Below are 1,386 nucleotides of genomic sequence, written 5' to 3' on the forward strand. Positions count from 1 at the left end.
AAAAAAAAAAAAAAAAGATAGATGGACAGATGAAGGGATGAAAGAATGAAAGATGAATAGAAGGATGGGTAGATGAATGGACAGAAAGATCAATCTGCGCACATGGATGGATGGATCCAACAGAGGGAAGCAGATATTGAACAAAATGAAAGCATTTGGGGAAACTCAAGGGAGCACCATGCAAAGCCCCAAGACACATTGCAAAGGGGAAAGACAGAGAAAGATAAAAGGGGCCTTCAATTACAGAGGGTGAATGAAGTACTCAGGCCAGAAAAGGCATCCAAGGTTGAGCTGAAGGAGAGAATTTGGGGATCCAACTCTTACCCTTCACAAGGGCCCTCAAAACAATGGTCTCAAATTCCTCAGAGCCATCCTCAGATGAATAGACTGTCAGCAGCTCCCTCCGGGTCATAATCCTCTCTACCTGCAGAACACCAAATTCTCCATCGCCAGCCCAAACTCCTCCTGGACTTGTCCAGAGGAATGCAGGAGACCATTCTCCTCCAGGATGTAGAGCCTGGGAGTCTGCACCCCCATTACCTCATCCCTCTTACCCATGAAGCCTGGTCCCCAGACCCCTCCCATCTCAGGATCCAGAATTGGGCAAGTGTCATACCTGGGCCTGTAGAACCTCGGGATCCCCTTTGGGGAAGAAACGCCGAATCCGATCCCGGGCTTCACCTCTCCTGGCTCCCCCACTCCCTGGGGCCAGGGTGTCTTCCAACGTCTCTACCAAGCAGTCTGCAGCTCCCCCAGAGCCAGCCACCAGGAGGCAGGGGAGCTGAGCGTGGGTGGCATTCTCTATCTGCTACAAGATGAAGGGGAGAGTCAGGTCCAGGAAGGTAGGATGGTTACCCTCCCTGGAGTACAGGCCCTAGCCCCTCCTCCACTAAGACTCAGGACCAAGGAGTACTGGTTGCCAACCCCAACCCCCACTTTGGCACAGGCATGTGGGCCTTTATACCTTCAACATCTCCTCATCACCATCAATCAGGAGGAGGAGGACAGGGATGTCAATTCCAGTCCCTGAGGAGGGAAGAAAGGGGTCTTGGTCACCTCCTATCAGCCTCTGTTGGGAATGGGAGAGAACCACTTTTCCCAGGAGTCCTGGAGTAAATGCTGGCCTCTTCCTAGTCCTCTGCTCTGAGGCTCACGGGAATTGCCCTTTCTTTGAGCACTTTGGGAGGGGCTAGATTTTGAAGATAGTATTGCTTAACTTCCCAAGGGAGGAAGGGGCTAAGGACCAAGACTGCTGAGTCCCAAGATGAAGCAAGTGTTTCTTTCAACTTTTTTTTGTTTGTTAGTTTCTCTTTCTTTCTTTCTTTCTTTCTTTCTTTCTTTCTTTCTTTCTTTCTTTCTTTCTTTCTTTCTTTCTTTCTTTCTTTC

At 49.7% G+C, this 1,386-nt stretch overlaps 1 protein-coding gene across 1 annotated transcript in view; it reads right to left on the reverse strand.

Annotated features, from left to right (window-relative positions):
- TRPM4 (transient receptor potential cation channel subfamily M member 4) overlaps window positions 1-1,386 on the reverse strand; it is a 44,673-nt gene that overhangs the window by 26,757 nt on the left and 16,530 nt on the right. The window contains exons 7-9 of the mRNA XM_012812586.2: window positions 965-1,026; window positions 617-808; window positions 325-424 (exon numbers count right to left, since the gene is read on the reverse strand). Of these exons, the coding sequence (XP_012668040.1) occupies window positions 325-424; window positions 617-808; window positions 965-1,026 (354 nt within the window). The remainder of the gene's footprint in view (window positions 1-324; window positions 425-616; window positions 809-964; window positions 1,027-1,386) is intronic.

This window comes from Otolemur garnettii, unplaced genomic scaffold (genome assembly GCF_000181295.1).
Source record: "Otolemur garnettii isolate 467f Iridium unplaced genomic scaffold, OtoGar3 scaffold00211, whole genome shotgun sequence".
NCBI lineage: Eukaryota > Metazoa > Chordata > Mammalia > Primates > Galagidae > Otolemur > Otolemur garnettii.